This window comes from Apium graveolens, chromosome 7 (assembly GCF_009905375.1).
Source record: "Apium graveolens cultivar Ventura chromosome 7, ASM990537v1, whole genome shotgun sequence".
In the NCBI taxonomy this organism is placed as follows: domain Eukaryota; kingdom Viridiplantae; phylum Streptophyta; class Magnoliopsida; order Apiales; family Apiaceae; genus Apium; species Apium graveolens.
Window position 1 is genome coordinate 4,679,957 of NC_133653.1, and position 22,381 is coordinate 4,702,337.

At 34.5% G+C, this 22,381-nt stretch overlaps 1 protein-coding gene across 1 annotated transcript; it reads right to left on the reverse strand.

Annotated features, from left to right (window-relative positions):
• Window positions 1–814: 814 nt before the first annotated feature.
• On the reverse strand, window positions 815–1,693 carry LOC141673139 (uncharacterized). The gene has a single exon (XM_074479872.1). The coding sequence runs from the start codon at window positions 1,691–1,693 to the stop codon at window positions 815–817; it is 879 nt and encodes a 292-aa protein (XP_074335973.1).
• Window positions 1,694–22,381: the final 20,688 nt, after the last annotated feature.

Consider the following 22,381-nt stretch of genomic DNA (forward strand, 5'->3'; position numbering starts at 1 on the left):
GGATAATTTGTAAACAATCTACGAAAAATAGATTGCAAATAGAAAGCAAAGTGGACCAATCAAATATTACATGAGTCTGGCCTAGAACAAGAAATTTTTGAAAACTGTAAAGAGCTATGTAACCGAGCTTTAGTATTAGCATTGATCCTGGATATAACGTTTCTTGGGCCATGGCAACCTGACATGCACCCGCGCGTGTGCTTGTTTTTTGATGTGGGCTCTAAATTATTTTGTTGGACCCGATGTGTATTTTTATTAAGTTCATCATTTTGCAACACTTGATCTACAATAGGTTTTATAATGTGATTCGTGCAAAATTTTATTAAGTTTTTTTTGTATATTTATAACTTTATAAGTTTAAAGAGTATTATTAACTCTATAAAATATTTAGAAAGGAGCGAGAATGTAATTTATAATCCCGGATAAAAAAATATAAGTCTTACTACTTTGGCTATCCCATCATGCTCATATTTATATTAGTTTAAGTCTTTGTTTGTGCAAAAAAATATTCTATTTTTTTTAAAAAAAATCTAAAATTAATTTCTTTTGGAGACTACAAACATAATCAATTAACTAGTGGTCACATTTTTTTATTTTAAAAATATCTTGTACTTGTTATTATCAAAATTTCAATATATTATATATAATCGCCAAATAAAAATTAAGTCAAAGGAATAATCTTATACTAAAATCTTAATAAAACACCAACATTATTGTAAACTTTCTTATTCATTCAAATTTCATCATACATAATTTTTATATAATATATAGATTTGAAACACCGATCAACTAGAATATTACAAATCTGAACTAGCTAAGCAACAACATTATTGTGATTCTGTTGAGAGCTCTTCCCAGTCACACTCTTAATTTTCATAGGGATAAATTTACGCATCCAAACGTATTTGCCGTTAATTTTATATTTGACCTTAGAAGCTCCATTGAGGATCACATGAATTATGTCATCTCGAAACAACACGATTCGAGCATTTAAAGAGTGATATTCCATATTCCTCACTTCCTGCATATGAAATGATTCAATGCATTCTCCAAATTTTTTTATAAAAAAATCTCGAACTTCCCATTCTGCTACAGGATAGCCTTTTGAAAATGTAATAAATATTGTACGTTCATCTGCTGGCACCACATTGTTACCAAACATATTAGACAACATTTCTAGTTCATTTTCAAGAAGTTGTTGTTGTCTATCAGCTATCCTTTGAGCCTCTTTTCGCAAAATAGCTTGTTGCATCAAGTCATTAAAAGCCCTCCTACAAGTAGTACTTTGGACATTTTCCACTCCAAATTTTGCAAGTGTTTGATTCATTTGCAAAAATTGAAGAGAAAAGTTCTTTTGCACCACGTTCTGTGTTAGAGGAATTTTACCAGCCTCCGATGTGAGTAATAAAGACCGAGGATTATCAATAATTGTGAGGCATATGTTAGCCTCTTTTGCAAGATTGTTGATTAGTATGATTGGAAACTCTAAGATTCTTTTGACCAAATTAAAGAATCCGACTCGTTCCAACCACAGGGCCATAATTTTCATAGCTTCCACAGGGTCACGCAGTAAGTCTACCACAAGAATAAGATACAACCTCCGATCAATTGAATGAAATAAATGAAAATCTTCTTGAGAGATCTCAACTTCTGTCTTGGGCTGTGAATTTGGGAGAACAGGGAAACCTTCCATGACAATTGTGTTAAAACCTGCGAGTAAGAAATTAATTAGTACAAATTAATAAAAATAGAAATATCAACTTAGTAGTTATAGCGTATTGAATATTTTATAATTAAAAAGACGAGTACATAATATCCAATACCACTAAAAGTATCTTACATATAATATATAAAATAAAAATATTTTTTTTTGATTTAATATAAGCATGAAAAAAATTACAATAATCAAGTACTAATTTTGCACAAATATGTTACATCGTACATATATGTTATTCTTCAAAGAGATTGTATTATTTAAAATTATGAATACAGTTGCATATTAATATTAATTGCATAACTATACAAGAGGTGATCGTCTTTTGTTATTATTATAACTACTTGCAGATATTGTAAATTGAAAAACATTAGAAATTGTAACCCTTTCAAACTACAAACTTGATCATCAACAAATATTTGAATAAGAACATATCAAAAATGAATGACAAGAGTAAAAGAACTGACAAGCTAATAAAATATCATGAGATTAATATATAACTCAATTCTTGAATAAATAATTACACTACTGTAAAACATTCAAAAATCTGACAAAAAAATGATATATCACATGATAATTTATAAATTTAACAAAAACATGAATTTTAACTCTTTAAGTATAGACAAATTGTATACGATTTTAAGTAAATTTGAACAAAATTCATTAGAAATATGTGTATGTTTAGGGGGTGGAGGGGAGGGAATGGGAAGGGGGGCGTGTATGTGTGTATGGCAACAAATTTAGCAGGGACAAGAAAGGAATAGTGGATCAAAGAAATTTACAGATTTGTTAAGCTAGAGAGAAAATTCTGACACTCGAAATTGCTTATGCATTTCTGCAAGGTAAAACGCTGTATTTATATCACGTTTGGGTATATTTTGCTGTATTCCACACATCAACAACTTCATAACTATCTTTTTAATATAAACAAAGAAAATCTTCCGTTTTTTTGTTTTCTTTTGTATAAAATCATAGCGCTATTTATTATTTCCATTATTTTAGTATCTTGACAAAATATACAAGGATGTTATACAGCTGTAACACTTGAGTACATGAGTGGTTTAAATTTTAAAGGGGACAAAATCGCCAGAAAATGTCAAATAGTTTCAATATATGTCGACTTAGTATTAACAAGTCATGCGTCGCACCTAACAAGAATAATATCCATTTTTTTATTTAATTCTTTTGTAGTCGGTTATTTTTTAATTTGTACACATATATTATCATCGAACTTTCCACAATAGGATAGACGTTAAGCACCTTGGGAGATTTATGTAACATCTCGACTTTTCGAACTATTAAATCTAAATCAAGACTAAAGTACAATACAATTATTAATCCAAAATTGTATTATAAATGATATTATCACGAAAGAACTCAGAGTTATCGACAAGTTAACATTCATTAGAGAACTCTGAGTTATCGATAAGTCAAATTCCACTAGAAAACTCAGAGATATCGATAAGTCAAAATTTACTAGAGAACTCTGAAATATCGACAAGTCAAATTTGACTAGAGAACTCTGAGTTATTGACAAGTCAATGAGTCACTAGAGAACTTAGAGATATCGATAAGTCAAAGTGAAGATATGAAGACTAGATATCTCGATAAGCCAAATTCTCTTATAGAGAACTCAGAGACCTCTACAAGTCAAAATAACTATGGGCTATTAGAGATCTCAATAAGCCATTATACTTATCGAGATTTCAAGTTCTCTATAGACCAAACTGGAGATCTCGAGGTAAAATCTCAAAGTACAAAATTGCAGATCAGTTAAATACTCAAGATTAACAATCAACAAACAATTCAACTAGTTAGATTGACAAGTCTACAAGCAGCAGTTTGAAGAGTGTGCAAGATCAATGATGAAGATTAACTGACAGAGGAAGATCAAAGTTAACACAGTGTGCAAAGATATGCTAGGCCAGAAATGAAAGATACACTTTTCCTAAAATGGAAATGACAAGTGACAGTTTACTAAAGTAAAAAGCAATTTCTTATTATACACTGTGTAAACCAGAAGTTAACTATCTTATAAAGTTAACACTGGTCCTTTGTTAGGAGCAAGTATTTTAGATCATGAACTCTTGTTTCTCTCAAGGAAGAAGCTAAGCTCTTTATCAACAAAGAGCCTAGAAATTTTGTAGCAAAATATTCTTAATTTTAATATAAAATTAAGTGAGTTTTGAAAGATCTGTGTTCTGTATTATTGCATGTTTAATATGTGCATTAACACATTTCACTATAAGATTTGATTTACTTTGTTCACAACCAAAATAGTTCAAGAAAAGCATAAAAACACAAAAACACACTAACCCCCCCCCCCCGTGTGTAATTCATTACCCAACAAGTGGTATCTGAGCAAAATCTGAAAGTAAACAGATTCAAGATCTTGGAAGAATGAATACACAAAAAATCAGTAGCATCAAAATCCCTACATTTGATAAAACTAACTACACTCTATGGAAAAAGAAAATGTTGATGTTTATCAGGATGACCAATCCACTCTACATTCAGATTCTAAAAAATGGGCCCTTCACTCCTATGGTTAGAGTTGAGAAATCTACAGATGGAGAAATGGTTATCCCAGTTCATTATGCTCCAAAAGATCCTTCTGAGTACACTGTGAAAGGAATATGTCCTAAGTCCAATCATGTATGAGGATTTAGGAATAACTTTTATATAATCTGTTTTGATTTCATTGATATTAATAAAAGACTTGTTTTGTTTTTATTACGGGCTTTATCTATTTAAGTGTTTAAATAAGATATATCATAGTTTAGAGTAAAGCTTTTTATGGATTATGATGAGATCATAATAGTGAGACCTAAAAGATGATAACTCTAAACTTAAATAGTTCCTGGTCGTAGGATTACTAACTGGTAATTAATAATCCGCAAAGATCGGTACATACTATGCTTGCTTCATTATGAAGGATGCCTGTTCTCATAGATATTTGTGTGGTGACACTATAGCTAGTATGTAGGTGCTTATTATAGAATAAGTTCACTGCACATGACTCGCACAGCTGAACAACTGATGAAGTTCACTCACGTGTCAGCAGTTGTTCACATAGTGATAGTTGTACAAGTATCCTTAGACTTGAGGTCATCATAGTCATCTTGTGTACACTGAACTATGCTTTGGTTTAGTTCTTAGTCTCCAGGGACAATTATTAGGGCTCTACTGGGTATAGGAATTTGTACACGAAGATAGTGTATGATCAATACAGGATCTACCCCTTCCAGTGAAGGAAGCGAATGTTCAAGACTGATCCACTTATGCTAGTTCAGGAATCTCTGGCCAGAGTGAATGAAATTAGAAAGGAATTTCTAATTTGCATAGAACTACGCATAGTAAATGGTAAGCAAGTGATTAAATTAGATAGGCTTGACACGAGATCCATGCCTTGTATTTAATCGGGACATTGTAGGGTAGAAGGAGTTTATTGTACGGTAACTATTCACTGAATAGGTTCTTGGTATTCTAAGCAGTAAATTCATATTATCCGGATAGTCGCGATATGCTGAGAAGTATCCCTCACGATGTAGAATAAATGTAATTAATTAATTAATCATATTTAATAAATTAGAGAATTTATATAAATAATGATAAAATAGTTTTTTTATTATTTATTTCTACTGCCGGCTTAATATTGAACCTACAGGGTCACACCATAAAAAGAGAATGATTTAATGGTGGAGGAATTAATTAATAATGGCTAATAATTATTTATTTGTGAAATAAATAATTAATTGGCAAATTTAATAATTGATTAAATGAGATTTAATTGATTATAAATTAATTAAGAAAAGTTCTTAATATTATTAATTAAGGATTTAATTTTTGGAAATTAAATCAAGAGAGAGAATTATTTCTAAAGTATTTAGAAAAAGGATTAATAATTAAAAGGTGTTTTAATTATTAATAAGAATAATAAATGGGAAAATAATAATAATATTTATGGGAAAATTTCAGCTGAAATTTTTTCCTATAAATATACTATTATAGACCCTATTTTTATAAGAACCCCAAAAACCCAAAAAGTTTGGAAAACCCAATTCTCTCCACCTCCTTCCTCCTCCTTAACATCGTTTTCTTGGTGGATACCGGTGGAGTGCTTCACACTTGAGGAGCAACTGCTAAGGATCTCTGATCATTGTCTCCGAATTATTTTAAAGGTTAGATTCGATCCCTACGTTTTTACCACGATTTATATGCTTTTATTTGGATTTTGTATGTGTAAAAGTGTTTTGACATGCCCCCGCTGCAATTAAAATCCAACAATGGTATCAGAGCTTAGCTTGTATGCATATAGATCTGTGGTAAAAATTTCAGAATTTTATGTGCTTGTATGAATTAATTATGATTTTTACAAGTTATATGATGGATTAATTTTTTCTGATGAGAAATCATTTCTCAGAATAATTTTGAATGAGTGTTGTAGATCGTCTAGGTATTTTTTTCATAATTTTATGATGTATAGATTTTTTATTATGAATTTTTGAAGTTGTTGCAATTAAATTCGTAATTAAATAATCATATATGTATATATATAAATTGTAAGTATATTATAAGTGCTTCTGTTGGCTGTCTGTTTGCTGCTGTACGGTAAAGACAAAGAAACAGAGAAAGGTACGGCTGCACGGCAACCGAGGAAAGCAACGACGGCTGCTGAGAAAGAAAAAAAATAAAAAAAATAAGGGTGTCGCGCATTCCGGGAATACGTTACACCCTGTGGCGCATTCACGGAATGCGTTACACCTTTTAATGGCTTAAAAGGGTTGTAACGCATCACCGGAATGCGTTACAGGGCTTGTAATGCGTTCCTGTAATGCGTTACACCCGACTGTTTACATTAAAATTGATTTTCTGGGAGTTTCGTAACTCCGTTTTAGGCGTGTAATATACCGTTGGATTTGTTTTTCCGAGACGGATCTAATGGAGTGATAAATTTTAGTTTATATAAAAGTTTTGAACTGATTATATTCCATAAACTGTTTTAAAGCTGTTTTTTACTGTTTTAATTGCTTTTAAATGCTTCATGTGATACATAGAGATGAATAATGCTTAGACTAATATGCTAGATGATATAACATGCCTACCTTGATGTTTATTCATGTTTATATATGTGATATATGCTTAGTTTATCATGCGATGATATATTTAGGTGAACTTAAATGAACATAAGGCGTTTGTTAGACAACCTAGTATAGTGAAATTGTTTCATAACCTTAATAACAATATTATGAATACAATCATGAGATTCTTGTGTTTGTGAAACACGTAATTGAATATGAATTTTCGATATGAGAGAAAGGATGATTCTGTCAACAACAGATTTCTATCTGTAAGAAAGGGTTATTAAGTGACGCCTCTTGACAATGCTCCACCCGATCTGGGAATCATCTGATTATTGATTATTGATTTGAAATATTTAATTTAAAAGAAAGAATCTCTTTATAATATGATTATGATTGTAATGTAATATAATCCCTCTAAAATTAAATAATATCAAGTAGTAATTGGCCAATGATACAACTGGCTTGTGTCAGTCATAGCCTTCCAACATGATAGAAAAGTAGTTCTTATTTTTGAATCATTGTCGGTTCGTGCTACAGCCGAGGGCTTTGATTTCGAAATAAGAAATACTTGTCTATTACATAGAGATGTGTACATTGAATAAGAATCTAAAGGTCGGTACGTGCTACAGCCGTGGGCCTTTGGGGACTGATTCAACTGTACGGAATGTTGGGTTAGAATTGACTTAGAATATTGAGTTTGTCGTGCTACAGCCGAGACTCAATTATTCAAGAGGCTAAAGTTTAATTAGGGAATAACATAAGATGTAATTGACAAGAGTTGTCTGCCTATTGAACATTACATGGCGGTTCGTGCTACAGCCGGGGTTGTGTAATGGAATGTAGGATCCCTATTCCCACTAGCATTATGAATGCTTAATTTTTCACGTAGGGGGTTGAATAAATTAGATAAACTAGTGGGAGCCACTTATGAATAAAGACCCGATTCATATAGTGTTTTGAAATGAAATCGAATATTTGCTAAGTGTTGTTATGTGTTTATCATTTACAAATTTACTTTGTACGTTATGTCTTCTGCACTATCACTCAGGAGCATACTGGATGCTCACAAATTGACTGGTCCTAATTATGCTGACTGGCTTCGAAACTTGAGAATAGTTCTCAGGATTGAGAAGCTGGAATACGTGATTGACTCACCTAAGCCTACTGAACCTGCTAGTGATGCACATAATGATGAACATGTTGTGTATCATAAGTGGATAGATGATGCAAATGTTGCTCAATGCATCATGCTAGCTTCCATGAACATTGAGCTACAGAAGCAACATGAGCATATGGATGCTCACACTATCCTAATGCATCTACAAGAGTTGTATGATGTGGCGGGGAGGACAGCTCGATATGAGATATCGAAGGAGTTGTTCGGTTGTAGGATGTCTGAGGGATCATCTGTGAATGACCATGTACTTAAGATGATCAATTTGATTGAACGTCTTGGACAACTTGGTTTTGCCATGGATGGGGAGCTGAGCCAAGACTTGGTCTTGCAATCGCTTCCGAGTTCGTTCTCGCAGTTTGTTGTGAACTTTCACATGATAAGTTGGATGTCAGCCTGCCTGAACTCCACAACATGTTGAAGACTGCGGAATCGAATTTTCCCCCTAAGAAGAGTTATGTTCTTCTAATTGGTGAAGGTTCCAATCCTAAGAGAAGGAAGAGGAACCCTTCCAAGAAGAAGAAAGTAGTTGAGAAAATGCCGGTTCCACCAAAAGCTGAAGACCCCAAAAGCAAAGTTGTTTGCTTTCACTGTAACAAGGTGGGGCACTGGAAGAGTAATTGCAAGGTTTACCTTGCAGAATTGAAGAAGAAGAAGGGTAGTGAGACTGCCGCTTCTGATTCAGGTATGTTCATGATAGAAGTGAATATGTCATTAAATCAAATTTCTACTTGGGTATTAGATACCGCATGTGGTTCTCAAATCTGCAATTTGTTGCAGGGACCAAGGAGAAGTAGGACTCTTGAGGAAGAGGAGGTGATTCTACTGATGGGAAATGGAGCAAGAGTTGCTGCTGAAGATGTAGAATCATTTCATTTACATATGCCTATGGGCAAGACTATTATTTTAAATAATTGTTATTTTGTTCCCTCGATTGTGAGGAATATTATTCCCATGTTAGACTTGGCTGGATTTTCATTTATTATTGAGAATAATGAATGTTCTATTCTTAGAGATAATATTCTTTATGGACGTGGTGCTTTAAATAATGGTCTGTATATATGTGACATAATTTACTTCAGATTGAACAAACTAATAAAAGAAAAGGGATGATGAAAATCTCACTTTATAGTGGCACTGCAGTCTCCATTTAGTAGACATGGAGAGAGGGCTGCAAATTTGCTAGGAATGGTACACACAGATGTATGTGGACCAATGTCTACACAAGCCATTGGTGGATTTTCATACTTCATTACTTTCATAGATGATAGATCTGGATTCGGATAAGTGTTTGATGAAACACAAGTCTGAGGCCTTTGAAAAGTTCAAAGAATATAAGTATGAAGTGGAGAAACAACCAAACATAGTATTATAACTCTTCGATCAGATCGAGGTGGTGAATACTTTAATGGAGTGTTTCTAGATTATCTCAAAGTAAATGGTATAGGCTCCCAGTGGACTCCTCCAGATTGGTATCTGAAAGGAGAAATCGAACTTTGTTAGACATAGTTCGGTCCATGATGAGCTATGCAAATCTTCCAGTATTCCTATGGGGTTATGCATTGGAAACCTCGGAATATTTACTGAATATGGTGCCTTCCAAAATCTGTTCCTCAAACTTCCTATGAGATATGGAAAGAAAGGAAACCGAGTCTTAAACACGTTAAGATTTGGGGATGTCCAGCTTATGTCAAGAAAGTTGACCCAGATAAGCTGGAATATCGATCCGTAAATTGTAGTTTTGTGGGATATCCTAAAGAGACTTTAGGGTATTACTTTTACACCGATCATCGGGTGTTTGTCTCCAGACATGCTACCTTCTTGGAAGAGGAGTTTATCCTTGAAGGAAACAGTGGGAGCAAAATTGAACTTGATGAAGTTCAAGAAGCACAAACTACTACGGATCAAGTGGAAACACCTGTTCTGACTGAACAACCTTTTGTGGAACAGCCCATTCATAGGTCAGGGAGAGTGTCTCGCCAACCTGAGAGGTAATATGGCCTTGTCATTGAGAATGACAATGAGTTGTCGATCATTGATGATGACGACCCTGTGACCTATAATGAGGCTATGAGTAGTGTTGACTCAGAGAAATGGCAAAGTGCCATGAAATCCAGAATGGAATCTATGTATACGGTATACAAAAGATAGATTATAGCAGATGGTCAGGTGGAGACCTATAAGGCCAGGCTTGTGGCAAAAGAATTCAAACAAAGGCAATGGATTGACTTTGATGAAACTTTTTACCTATAGCCCTGTTAAAATCAGTTCGGATTTTGCTTGCGATTGCTGCTTACTACGACTATGAGATCTGGCAAATAGCCAGATGGTTTTCTTTCCAAGAGAAATGAAAACCTAGTGTGTAAGCTGCTGCAAACCATATGTGGTTAAAGCAAGCTTCTCGAAAGATAGAACATTCGTTTTGATGAGACAATCAAAGAGTTTGATTTTATCAAAAACGTAGATGAACCATGCGTCTACAAAAGGGTTAGTGGGAGCGCGGTAACATTTCTTGTATTGTATTGAAATAGAGTTGACACATATAACAACATAGCAGACCCACTCACAAAGATACTTTATGAAAGTCACTTTGATCGTCATAAAGACAAGATGGGTATTAGATACCAGAGTGATTGGCTTTAGTACAAGTGGGAGATTGAAAGGAATATGTCCTAAGTCCAATCATGTATGAGGATTTAGGAATAACTTTTATGTAATCTGTTTTGATTTCATTGATATTAATAAAAGACTTGTTTTGTTTTTATTACGGGCTTTATCTATTTAAGTGTTTAAATAAGATATACCATAGTTTAGAGTAAAGCTTTTTATGGATTATGATGAGATCATAATAGTGAGACCTAAAAGATGATAACTCTAAACTTAAATAGTTCCTGGTCGTAGGATTACTAACTGGTAATTAATAATCCGCAAAGATCGGTACATACTATGCTTGCTTCATTATGAAGGATGCCTGTTCTCATAGACATTTGTGTGGTGACACTATAGCTAGTATGTAGGTGCTTATTATAGAATAAGTTCACTGAACATGACTCGCACAGCTGAACAACTGATGGAGTTCACTCACGTGTCAGCAGTTGTTCACATAGTGATAGTTGTACAAGTATCCTTAGACTTGAGGTCATCATAGTCATCTTGTGTACACTGAACTATGCTTTGGTTTAGTTCTTAGTCTCCAGGGACAATTATTAGGGCTCTACTGGGTATAGGAATTTATACACGAAGATAGTGCATGATCAATAAAGGATCTACCCCTTCCAGTGAAGGAAGCGAATGTTCAAGACTGATCCACTTATGTTAGTTCAGGAATCTCTGGCCAGAGTGAATGAAATTAGAAAGGAGTTTCTAATTTGCATAGAACTACGCATAGTAAATGGTAAGCAAGTGATTAAATTAGATAGGATTGACACGAGATCCATGCCTTGTATTTAATCGGGACATTGTAGGGTAGAAGGAGTTTATTGTACGGTAACTATTCACTGAATAGGTTATTGGTATTCTAAGCAGTGAATTCATATTATCCGGATAGTCGCGATATGCTGAGAAGTATCCCTCACGATGTAGAATAAATGTGATTAATTAATTAATCATATTTAATAAATTAGAGAATTTATATAAATAATGATAAAATAGTTTTATTATTATTTATTTCTACTACCGGCTTAATATTGAACCTACAGGGTCACACCATAAAAAGAGAATGATTTAATGGTGGAGGAATTAATTAATAATGGCTAATAATTATTTATTTGTGAAATAAATAATTAATTGGCAAATTTAATAATTGATTAAATGAGATTTAATTGATTATAAATTAATTAAGAAAAGTTCTTAATATTATTAATTAAGGATTTAATTTTTGGAAATTAAATCAAGAGAGAGAATTATTTCTAAAGTGTTTAGAAAAAGGATTAATAATTAAAAGGTGTTTTAATTATTAATGAGAATAATAAATGGGATAATAATAATAATATTTATGGGATAATTTCAGCTGAAAATTTTGCCTATAAATATACTATTATAGACCCTATTTTTATAAGAACCCCAAAAACCCAAAAAGTTTGGAAAACCCAATTCTCTCCACCTCCTTCCTCCTCCTTAACATCGTTTTCTTGGTGGATACCAGTGGAGTGCTTCACACTTGAGGAGCAACTGCTAAGGATCTCTGATCGTTGTCTCCGAATTATTTTAAAGGTTAGATTCGATCCCTACGTTTTTACCACGATTTATATGCTTTTATTTTGATTTTGTATGTGTAAAAGTGTTTTGCCATGTCTCCGCTGCGATTAAAATCCAACACACTGAGCCTGAGAAAGAAAAGGTTTCCCTGGATAGTGGCTTGCAGCTGATATTGATAGAGTCATTTGACAATGTAATGTACAACAACATTGTTAATTGTGACACTGCCTAACAGATCTGGGAAAAGATTGAAATACATTGTGAGGGAAATGAGGAAGTTAGATCTAATCAAAGAAGGATATTATTTCACAGTATGAGGGTTTCATGGCTAAGCCAAAAGAAAGTATTACTAATATGTTTGAAAGGTTTAATAAGCTGATTAATGACTTGCAGCTTCATGACAAATACTATTAAGCTGAAGAAGTGAACTTGAAGTTCTTGCTTACACTCCCTGACCATTTGGAACAGAAAATTTCAGCAATCAGAGAAGGGAGAGACTTGAGTAGAATAACACTGAAGTTCTATATGGAATTCTTAAAATATATGAACTAGAAATGATTCAAAGGAAATCATTGAGATCTGGTCAAGGACATGTTGTAGATGGTTCAAGTGCTTTAATTGTCAATGAACGCCAAACCTCTAATGATGAGCCAAGATCTCAAACTCCAAGTGCCTCAACAAGTGAGTAAAGAACAAATGATTCACGAGAACAAATCTATCTAGAATTGGAAGAAGAAGAATTCTACACCCTAGATGAACTTGATGAGCTTGATCAATCAATGGCCTATCTGGCAAGAAAGTTCTCTAACATTAAAGTCAAGAAGCCAAGATTCTTCAAGGGTAAAGGACAATCATTCAACAAAGATAGCAGCTGGAAAGGAAAAGGGAAGTACACATCTGATAGCAAAAATGGTTACAAAACTGGATCTGTTGACGAATAAAAAATAAGGTGCTTCAACTGTGATGAACTAGGTCATTTTGCTATAGAATTTAGAAAACCTAAGAAAGCAAAGAAAGATAAAGCTTATCTTGAACTGGAAGCAAAGTATGAAGCTCTCCTGAAGAAACAACAAAGTAAAGCTTATATTGCAGAGGGAAAGAGTTGGGATGATTATGAAAATGATGAAGATGAAGAATTTGGAAATTATGCACTTATGACCTTGGAGAAAGGAGAATCATCCTCATCTATAACACAAGTACCAACTCTTACCACAATTGATTTAAATGTGAGTCAATATAAGGAAACTGTAGAGAAGATGAGCACAGAAATGTTTCACATTCACACAAGTATGGTTGCTGCTAATGAAGAAGTTAACAGACTGACAAAGATAAATGAAAAATTTGAGAGTGAGAAACAAGAAGTTGAACTGTTGTTGGTGGAGCTTGAAGCTGTAAGACAAGAGAATGCATATCTGAAGAACAAGCTCAATTGTGCAAGTGAAATTGAAGCAGTGCTAAGGGAGAAGCTGGAAAAGAATGAGGTGAAGTTGAAGTCCTTCATAAATGCATCTAAGTTGGTTGGACAATACCATGAGAAAAATAAACCATGTGCAAATATTGCTATTGGTCTTGACTATGATGCCTTGAACAACAAGAAGAAAGAGATATGTGACAAAGGAAAAGCAACAGAAAATGAAAATGTTCCAGCTATGCTGAAAAAGGTTGTATCACCTGTGTTCAAGGCATGTGAAGTTAACTTCAGTGAAGAAGAGTTGATTATCAAGCAAGAAATTGCTGATGAAGATAAAGAGAAGAAAAATGCATAAGCAACTCAATCTTCCAAAACTGAAGAGAAACTCATGGATAAACAAAGTCCCAAGACACCAGTCAAAGAAACCAAGACAGAAGATGCAAGAAAGAAGAAGAAAAATAGAATTGGGAAAATTGGGATAAACAAAAGTAACAATTTTGCTTATGTTGCAGATGTTTTAAGAAAGAAATGTGAAAAATGTGGCTCTGTGAATCACACGATTCACCTTTACAAAAAGGCAGTTAGTAAGCAAGCTGAAGGAGCCTGCAAATACAATGAAGCGGATACAAATGATCCCTACTCTTTCTGTGATAAGTTTGATTGCATACCTTGCAACTTAAAAGTGATGAAGAGTTGCCACAAACTGAAAGTAGACCTCATATAAACAAAAATTGGGTCTACAACAGAAAGGGAAAATGCAAAGCAGTCAATGAATTCTATTTTATCTGAAACTACTCATTCTACTTTTGCTAAATCAGTTAACAAGAAGAAAGTACCCAACACTGCATGGGTTGCTAAACACACTTAGAACTCATTCTGTGTAGGGAAAAATGAAGAAAGTCATATGGATCATAGACATTGGGTATTCCAGGCATATGACAGGTGATAAGGCCCTGCTATCACAGTTTGAGGAGAAGGATGGCCCTTTGGTGACCTTTGGCGATAACAGCAAAAGATTCACAATGGGATATGGAAAATTATTTCTGGAAATATTGTCATTGAAGATGTAGCACTGGTTGTTGTTCTTGAAGTGAATCTTCTCGGTGTTAGCTAATTTGCAGACAAAGGCTTTGAAGTTTTATTCAACAAAGAAGAATGCACTTTTATCAGCAAGAAAACTGGTGAAGTAGCTCTGAAAGGAGCAAGGAAAGAAAGCTTATTTGTTGCAGAATTGGACTCAACAAATAAGGATAGAATTTGTTGCTTCTACACCAATGCATCAGAAGAACAAAGCAAGCTTTGGCATAAAAAGCTGTCTCACCTAAATTTCAAGGCAATCAACACCTTGGTCAAAAAGGAGTTGGTAAGAGACATGCCTAAACTGGAGTTTGCTCAAGTTGAAGTCTGTGAAACTTGTCAGAAAGGAAAAATGAAAAGATCAAGTCATAAGTCAAAAATTGTGAACTCTATAAGTGCACCATTGCAGCTTATTCATATGGACCTGTTTGGGCCAGTAAATGTCTTATCTATTTCAAGAAACAAATATGCACTTGTGATGGTGGATGATTTCTCAAGATACAATTGGGTAAAGTTTATGCACTCTAAAGATGAAACTCCACATATCATAATTGAGCACATCAAGAAGATAGAAAAACAGATTGAAGATCATAATTGTGTAAAGAGATTGAGAAGTGATAATGGAACAGAATTCAGAAATGCAACATTAAGTGAATTCTGCAAAAGCAAATGCATTGTTCAAGAATTCTCAGCTGCTAGAACACCTCAACAAAATGGAGTAGTTGAAAGAAAGAACAGGACATTGATTGAAGCTGCTAGAATAATGCTGCAAGATGCCAAGCTGCCAACAAGTTTTTGGGAAGAAGCTGTTAACACTGCATGTTATACTCAAAATAGATATCTCAATAACAAGGCTCATAGAAAATCACCTTACTCAATCATGTCTAAGAGAAAGCCTACTGTAAAGCATCTTCATGTGTTTGGAAGCAAGTGTTATATTTTGAAAGACAACTCTGAATATGTGGGAAAATTTGACTCAAAGGTTTTTGAAGTAATTTTTCTGGGATATTCATTGGAAAGAACAACCTACAAGTTTTATGTAATTGATCAAAAGAAAATTATGGAAAGCACATATATGACCTTTGATGATGATAAGTGTCCAGGCTTGGAATTCCTTGATGATAATGAAGTTGAAGCCCTTGTATTTGAGAACCTCAACATTGATAGTGATTCTGATGGAGAATATGAAGTTGATGCACAACAGATGATAAATGAAGAGACTACTGAACAAGAAAATCATGGGAATGGAAGCTCATCTCACACACCTGAATTTGATAGCACAAACTCAGGGGGAGAAAGAGAAGAAAGATCTACCAGTCATACCAATTATGAAGAAAATGATGAAGGCACAAGTCAACAAACTCATACTAGGAAGTGGGATATGAGTCACACTAGAGAAGCAATTATTGGTGATCCTACTGTTGGTGTGAGAACTAGAAGTGCAACTGCTAATGAGTGCCTACATGCATATTTTGTCTCAAGTAGAGCTAAGAAAATTGATGAAGCTCTACTGGATCCTGTTTGGATATCTGCCATACAAGAAGAGCTGAATCAGTTTGAAAGAAATAAAGTTTGGGAGTTAGTTCCTGCACCAAAGAATAGAAGCATAATTGGAACAAAATGGGTGTTCAGGAACAAGATGGATGAAAATGGTGCGGTTACCAGAAACAAGGCAAGGTTGGTTACAAAATGCTACTCACAAGAAGAAGGAATTGATTATGATGAAACTTTTGCTCCAGTTGCAAGACTTGAAGCAATAAGGATTTTTCTAGCATCTGCTGCACATTCAAATTTTAAAGTGTATCAAATGGATGTCAAGAGTGTCTTCCTAAATGGTGAGCTAGATGAAGAGGTTTATGTGCAACAGCAACCTGGCTTTGAAGATCCAGAATTTCCAGATTTTGTGTACAAGCTACTCAAGACTCTATATGGACTAAAGTAGGCACCTAGAGCTTGGTATGATACACTGTCAGATTTCCTACTTAAACATGGTTTTACTAGAGGTACAATAGACAAGACTATCTTCTACAAGAAACATGGTGAAGATATGATCCTAGTTCAGATCTATGTGGATGATATCATCTTTGGTTCTACTAATGAAAAGCTTTGCCAAAGATTCTCCAAGCTTATGCAGAGTGAATATGAAATGAGTATGATGGGGGAATTAAGTTACTTTCTTGGACTACAAGTCAGTCAAAGAAGTGATGGAATCTTCATCAGCCAAACTAAGTATGTTAAAGATTTATTGAAAACTTTGGCATGGTTGATTGTTCACCTGCATCTACACCTATGTCTACTGCAACAAAGTTCGATGAAGATAAAAAGGGCAAGAGTATAGATATTTCAAGCTATAGAGGGATGAATCAATCTTTGCTTTACTTAACTGCGAGTAGACCAGACATCATGTTTGCAACATGTCTATGTGCAAGATTTCAAGCCAATCCAAAAGAATCACATTTGATGGTTGTAAAGAGGATTTTCAGATACTTGAAGGGGACTCCAAACTTGGAATTGTGGTATCATAAGGGAATTGGTTTTGAAGCTGTTGGTTACACAGATACAGATTTTGCTGGATGCAGTGTTGACAGAAAGAGTACTAGTGGAAGCTGTCAATTTCTTGGACAAAGACTTGTATCCTAGTATAGCAAGAAACAACAATCTGTATCAACTTCTACAGCAGAGGCCGAATACATAACTACAGGAAGTTGTTGTGCCCAAGTGTTTTGGATTAGAAATCAACTCATGGATTATGGCCTAGTGTTACATAAAATACCTATCACGTGTGACAATACTAGTGCTATATCTATAGTGGCTAATCCAGTCAATCATTCTAGAACAAAGCATATTGATGTAAGGTACCATTTTATTAGAGAACATGCTACAAATGGTACCATTGAGCTCATTTTTGTTACAACAAAAAAACAATTAACTGACATTTTTACTAAACCTTTGGATGAAGCAACTTTCACTAGACTTGTAGGTGAAATTGGAATGCTTAATTCTTCATCCTAAGACAAGAACTCAGCTAATGTTTTGCAGCAAATTAATCTCTAATAGATCAACTTTTATTTGATTTGATTGGAAATTAACTGGAATATGAATTATAAATATTTCAGAATTCTCTGCATATTTATTTTTCAAAATTTAACTTGGAATTTTTCAAAATTCTAAGTAAACTACTCAGTTGTTAATTTACATCTTTAATATGTAAAATTAACACAAGGCAGAATTACAGTGATCAAAAGTATATAGAGAACTGAGTTCTCGATAAGTCTAACTGATTTATCGACAAGTCATTTTAAGACTTCTCGAGTGAGTTCTCGATAAGTCAATTTACTGACTTCTCGATAAGCTTAATTATTACTATTGATAAGTCCTTGTAGAGTTCTCTAGTAGTGTTAATTCACAGAATTCTCTACAAGTATAATTTCTAGACTTATCAATAACTCAGAACTGGAATAATTTAATTTAATAAATTATTTTGGTAAAATACTTTTGACAAATTTATTTTAATTTTATTTTAATTTATTCCAATAAAAGTTGGAATTAATTCAGTTCATTTCTGGACAAACTGAGTATTTATTTGACATCTCGATAAGTTAATTTTTAGTTCTCTATAAGAGTAATTTTAAATGACTTCTCGATATGTAATTTCATTTCTTAAAATGACTTCTCTAAGACTAATTCCAAACGTTTATTTTTGAGTTCTCGACAAGTCATTTGTTTTTACTATAAATACCCAGACATCTCGATACATATACATACTTACAACTTTCGAGATCTCAAGTGACCGAGCTTTCTATCTAAAACCGATTTCTCTCTCATTTTCACTCCTTTCTCACTAATTTCTTTTACCCACTAAACTTCATACTCATATCAATGGCAACCAACAATATTGCACCCTTCATCCCCAAGGAGACCAACTTTCTTGTATTTTTAGATGCCAATCAATCTCCTGAAGCTTTCAAAATCTTTGACAAGTTCTTATCTGAAACCTATTTTGTTGGAGCTCTCACAACTAACCCAGTTCTGTATCTGGATGTATTGGGTGAATTATGGAACTCAGCTGTGGCTAGGATAGTTATTCATGAGGATCAATCTTCAAGCTTGGTTGTCAACTGTCAAATCAAAAAAAAACAGGTGGAAATAACTGAAGCTGACATGAACTTGGCCTTGAACATTCCAACTGACAAGGTGGTAGGGATCCCAACTCGGGATGAAATTTATGAATTCATGGACTTCATCAACTATTCTGAGAAGATCAACTTGGCAAGCATGGACAAGGAGAACTTGAGGAGAGAATGGTCCTTCTTGTTTGACTCTGTAATAAGGGCTTTCACTTGCAGGAAGTCAAGGTTTGACAACATCTCTAGTATTGTCCAGAAGTTGGTGTACTACATGGCTCACAACAAACAGATCAATGTAGGACACTACATATTGGAGGAGCTGAGCACCAGGCTGACAATGTCATTGGAGTCAAGAGATAAAGAAATCTTCCTTCCTAAATTCATCATGTCTGCTTTAAATCATAAAGTTAATGACATACACATGCTTGAAGGGGTAGATAGTCACCAATTGGCAACTATAGGCAAGTGTCCAAAATTCTATTTGGATCACTTATTACTAAAAATAAGGTACAGGTGGGTCTTAAGTTAACACCTTTTATGATTGAAAGATTTAGGACCTACCCTTATCCTATGCCAGACATGAGAACAAGTGCAAGTCAACCTAGTGCAACAATGGTTCATGAGCCTGTGGAAGCACAAACACAGGCACACCCACAGGAACCTACCCATATTGAGCCTGTTCTTTAAAAACCAGTAGTAGCTAGGAAATCAACCACCTCATCTTCTCAAAAGGATTAGGTGAGTAAAAGAAAGAGAAAAGAGGTAACCTAAATAGTTATAACTAAGAGTGGTGAGGATCAAACTGAAACTGAGTCACCCTTGGTCAAGAGATCAAAGAGGAGTAAGAAATCTGAGTTGACCACTCAAGCCACCTCTGTATCCTCCCAACAGGATGCAGTTGTAACAATGGGGACTAAACAGACTCTAGATACATCCTCACAACAGGATGTGTCTATTGAAAAGGGCATTCACCCCATCACTAAAGTAGCCTTTGTAACCTCAAAGAATCCTTTGTAGCCTTGCACAAAGTAGTTCAAGATCACATCACTAAATCCAATGACACGAGGTTGAATTTGGATCAAATGCACACTGCAAGATACATTCTTTCACCTTTGGTCATGGATGAAATTCATAAATTTGTGCATTCTACATTTGGACCATCTACTGCTCTCTCTACTGCAAGCTCCTCTCCACAAGACCTTCAAGAACTCAAGTCACAAGTAGCTTCTCTGGAAATCTCAAATGCATCTCTGAATGCTCAAGTGCAAGCTTTGACTTCACTAGTCAAAAGTCAACAGACAGGCATCAAGACCCTGGTGGACTCTCACAAGCATCTCCAAATGCAAAACTCAGTTATTTTGGTAGCCATCATGAGGAAGCTTAACATTTCACTGCATGCTTTACCTGAACAAATTAGGACAGAAATTCCAACTCCCCTGTTCATGCATGTTCCCAAGACTAAGGGGGAGATTGAGGCTAGGATTGCAAAATCTAGGGATGCCAAGACACAATCTAAAGAGCCTGTTCAGGTGGGACAAAGCTCAAGTTCTCAAGTTGATGTTGGGAAAGAAAGACTACTAAGGGCTGCAGAAGGACCTAATCAAGATCAGGAATTTAATGACCTTCTTGCAGCACTAAGAGTATCTTTTCAACACAACTATATGAGTTGCTAGAAAGCTTTAGGCAAGAACATCAATTTTGTAAGAGCAGTGGTGGTAAAAGTGGACAATTTCCTAGAGAAAAGAATTGTGATGAATATAATTGATGGGGGTGTGGAAAAGTATCTTCAGGTTACTTTGGGAAATCTTCAAACTTTAAGAGCATCTGAATTGGATGTAATGATTGACAAAGTACATCAAGTTATTCCCGAAGACACTCAACTTCTCCATGAAATCAAAAAGGCGCAGATAGCAGCTTTTCCAGAAGCTTGTCTATATCCAAACAAAGAAATTATTTATGTCTGCCCTTCAACCAACCATTCCAAGCATCTTCATATTCCCAAACACTGTGTCAAATCAAACATGAGGCTGATCATGACTTTGCAGTCTGATTTAAAGATCAAAAAGAGCAAGAATCGTGAGGATGTGGAGATGATAAAGATCTTGGAGAGATACCTTGTAGACTATGACAACATATTGCCAACTACTAATACAATCTAAGGAAAGATGAGGATGATGATGAGCATAAAGATGATCAAAAACCTTCTGGCCCAAATCCAAGTCAATCCTCCAAGGCAACTAGTAGCAAGGATAAGAAGCATGAAGAGAAAAAAAGAGGAAGTGAAGAGAAGAAGTGAGAGGAGAACCAAAAAGATTCATGATGGCTCAGAACCACACCAAACCCTAAAAATCCAAACACAATTAGCTCAACCCTCATCTCAACCTTCAAGATCAACTATCTCAAACATCAAACCACCTCAAACCTCAAACCCCAAATTTTTATACAAACAAACTGCTAACTCTTTCCTAAAAATTCCAATCACCACAAGCCAAACATCTCATAAGAAAATCTCAACCTTAGCTTCTCTCAAACCATCTCACAAAACTCATTTCACATCTGTTGGGAAGAAACCTAAGAAAGCCAAGTCTACTTAAAAAGTTGAAGTTACGGAAAGGGCCATCTGGAACTGCTTTAAGCAAAGTGACTTTCTACCTTTAAATTGGTGCATCTCAGATGAAGATTATTTTCAACAACTAGCTGAAGAAATAGTTAGAGTCTGGGTTGTATATCTAAGGGAAGTTAGAATTTACTATGAAGATGGGTCATTCACCTTCCTTGGTTGTGATTTACTGGATTCTCTTTCTCCCACAGAAATTAAGAGAATGATAAGTTTGCTAAAGGACAAGGATACCTCTACAAGGGCATGGAGATCAGTTCTAGCTGAATGGTTGATTACAAGGGAGGAAACAAGAAAAAGAAATAAGGCTGAATCTGAAGAAAGAGTGAGGAAGTATGATGAAGAAATTGAGATGTTCATAAAAAGATCAGAAGAGCTCAAGGCCAAAGGAATGAGCAGAATCTCTAAGGATGGGAAAATTCTAAACATTAAAGTTGGTGGATTCTCAAGATTTAGGATTGATTTACTAAACAGTGGTTATCCAAAGGCAGCAAGACAAAAACTTGTAGACGCTCTAAGTGGAACACCTATTATAGAAGAACTTGAAATTCTTGATCACTTAAAGGATCTCCTTAGAGAAGAAGCATAACAAAAAACTGTCTTTACCTGATACTTGTAACCATTAAACTCTGTAAATCTCCTAATGTATAAAAGTTGTAATTTTGTCAAGGTTTATGTATTAATTTTATTTTCCATTATAACTTGGGGTTAGTCTTGTTAACATGCATGATTTTTTGTTAAACAATCTTCTCACAAATTGGGGGAGATTGTTGTGCAAGACATGCCTGTACCTTAACAAGACTAAGTCAAATTGACAATCCTATTAAGTTGTATTGTAATCTTAATTTGTATTTTGTACTTGTAACACTTAAAGTCTGAAAAATGTCAAAGGAGCAGACTGAAGTATTTTTCTGTAAACAGTGTCAAGCCTAAGAATTTTATCTGGAAGAAGATCAAGAAGATCATGCCTCAGATGAATT